This window comes from Empidonax traillii, unplaced genomic scaffold (genome assembly GCF_003031625.1).
Source record: "Empidonax traillii isolate 1590-97213 ecotype Southwest subspecies unplaced genomic scaffold, ASM303162v1 scaffold608:size386988, whole genome shotgun sequence".
Taxonomy (NCBI): Eukaryota; Metazoa; Chordata; class Aves; order Passeriformes; family Tyrannidae; genus Empidonax; species Empidonax traillii.
The window spans coordinates 121,623-124,264 of NW_020955801.1; the positions used below are offsets into that span (position 1 = coordinate 121,623).

The following is a 2,642-nucleotide window of genomic DNA, read 5'->3' on the forward strand; positions in this document are numbered from 1 at the left end:
CCAGGGTTAGGGCATCCACAGTTTCTCTGGGCAGCCTGTTTCAGTGTCTCACCACCCTCAAAGTAAAGAATTTTGTCCTAATAGCTAATCTAAACCTGCACTCTTTCACCTTGAAGCCATTCCCTCTTATCCTGTCCCTACAGGCCCTTGTGAAAACTCTGTCCCCCCTTCTTTCTTAAAAGCCCCCCTAAAGTACTGAAAGGCCACAAGAGCGTCTCCCTGGAGACCTCTCTTCTCCAAGTTGAACAACACAACTCTCTCAGCCCATCTTTATAGGAGAGGTGATCCAGCCCTCTGGTCATCCTTGTGGCCTCCTCTGGACTTGTTCTAACAGGTCCATTACTTTCTTGTGCTCGGAACTAAACAGCTCTGGCACTGATTGCACTCTAGTTTCTAGATGTAGGATTAAGATATCTTTAATTTGTTCCTGCACTTTGAAATGTTTGTTCACTTGCTTTCCAGTTAGTCCTGGTGTTTATAGGTTAATAGTATTGCCCTTATCTTTAATTTAAAAAAAAAAAAAAAGAAGTTGTTTCATTGCTAAGGTCAGATTAAGTCTTTCCCATGTATGCCATTCAAAACACAGACACAGGGCTTTCTCCCTGGTCATTCCTGGCACCAGTATTTCCCAGGAGCCTTGAAAGCTCAGCCACTCTTTCTGGAAGAGGAAATCAGTCATGCACCTTCATCAAGGACTGTGCTTTTACCTTCCTATGGTAAGACCTGAACTGAGAACCCCAGCTACTGACTGAGAACAGGGGCTTGTGCATGTGAAAGACCTCTATATTGTTCAGTGGCCAAGGAGTATGAACCTCATTTTCAGAAGAAACCAGAGGGAGCACAGACTTCTGATCAAAGTGCCAGGCCAACTTTTCTTGGCTCCAAGTTCTTTTGGGCTCCTGTTTGGTGGATAATCTCTTCAAAGGCATATAGGTCTGCAGTTAGGAAAAGGTGGATGAAATGAGAACTGTCAAAATCACCAATAATGTGTGATCATGGCAACAATCAAAATAACTCATACAGTTATAATAACAACAGTGTTGTTATTATAAAAAAACATCTACATTGTCACAGACCATTCCTACATCCTTGTGGCTTAAAGACATGTTTTTTGTCTCTTATTTTACAGCAAGCTAGAAAGCCCTATGATGTCCGAGATGTTATTGAGCAGTATTCTCAGGGTCACCTCAACCTGATGGTGCGAATCAAGGAGTTACAGAGGAGGTATGTCCAGGAATTCTGTGTTGGTATCCATGAACAGCAGCAGAAGGATGTTTGTAAATCAGGCAGTGATTGGGGCTCGCGGATAAAAAGCTGATGGTGTTGAAAGTGTCATATTGGTAGGACTGTGTAAAGTTAGTGAATATAAAGTGGCATTTGAGTAAATATTTCTTTTCCCACCGGGAGGAGAAGGCAAAAACCTTAAAAATCTGACAACTGAGACTTACATGTATAACCTCAGTTCCTGCTAGCTTTGGCTATACACTGCAATTCCTGCATGTTAGGGAAAGTGTTATACCTAGAGAGTGCAATACTGTCACCAGCTCTGGTAGAACTGCACTTAAGAGCAAACTAAGAGATGAGAGATGAGTGCAACAAAAAAGCTGCAGAGGAACTAGGAAAAGAGGAAACAATGCTGATCACTTGGAAAAGTGATGGGCATGGTGAAACTTTACAGTTGTTAAAGAAGCTGTGGACCAATCTAGGTCTAATCCCATTTTTTAATTAATTTTTTAATTTTAATCTATTCTTAGCACAAAGCAATGGCTTCACTTACAGGACAAACCAGAATTATTTGAACTTTACTTTGCTTGTCTGTGAAGAGGCCTCCCTGTGCCAGCTGGAGAAAATGAAGATGCTGGTTTAGCTAATAAAAAAATAAAATTTATTCTTTTTGATTAATAGGTTGGACCAGTCCATAGGGAAGCCATCTCTTTTTATCTCTGTCTCAGGTAAGTTAATACAAAGGACATGTCTAAAATTAATCTGATAAAGTTATAATTAATGGAAAATACTTGTTAAAATACTTTTCATTTTATTGCCAAATTTTTAAACAATGTCAACCAGTTGTGCTCTGAGGATTAGGCATTGGCAATAATATTTAGTCATCAACATTTTTAAATTAGGGTTGTTCTTATTTAAAGCACCCACTTGCACCAAAGGTTTTGAAATGTTTGCTCTAGTCTGAGACTCATCATATTTTCAATAAATTGGTCTGCTAAGATTGCAGAGTTCCTATGGAATTGGTAATATCCACATAGATCTTAGGTAGATTTGAAAAGAAATTGGAAAAGGAGCACAAAGGACTAAGTTTGTTTGTGGCAAATCTGGCTAATGAAAACTCTCTGTTTATGTCATTTGAAAATTCATTTTCTATATAGTTTATGGGAGGGGGAAAAAGATAAAATGTTGCCCAATGTGTTATTTCAAGTTGTCTGTAGAGTCCTTTGTGTAGTGGCAGATTGTTTTTAAGTGGCAATTAAAACATTAACTAAATTGGGAACATTTTTGTTCTCCCTGGTTAAAGCATTAAAACTAAGGTTGAACATACCTTAAACTTAAGGGCAATTAAATGCTATGGCATGGGCCAGTGCTATAAAAAGAAATAAAAACTACTTTTAAGGAATAGATCTATCAGCCTG

General features: G+C 38.8%; 1 protein-coding gene across 1 annotated transcript in view; it reads left to right on the forward strand.

Annotated features, from left to right (window-relative positions):
- The window catches only part of LOC114065041 (potassium voltage-gated channel subfamily KQT member 1-like), a 186,637-nt gene that overhangs the window by 78,731 nt on the left and 105,264 nt on the right, over window positions 1-2,642 (forward strand). The window contains exon 3 of the mRNA XM_027898623.1: window positions 1,130-1,224. Coding sequence (XP_027754424.1) covers window positions 1,130-1,224 — 95 coding nt within the window. The remainder of the gene's footprint in view (window positions 1-1,129; window positions 1,225-2,642) is intronic.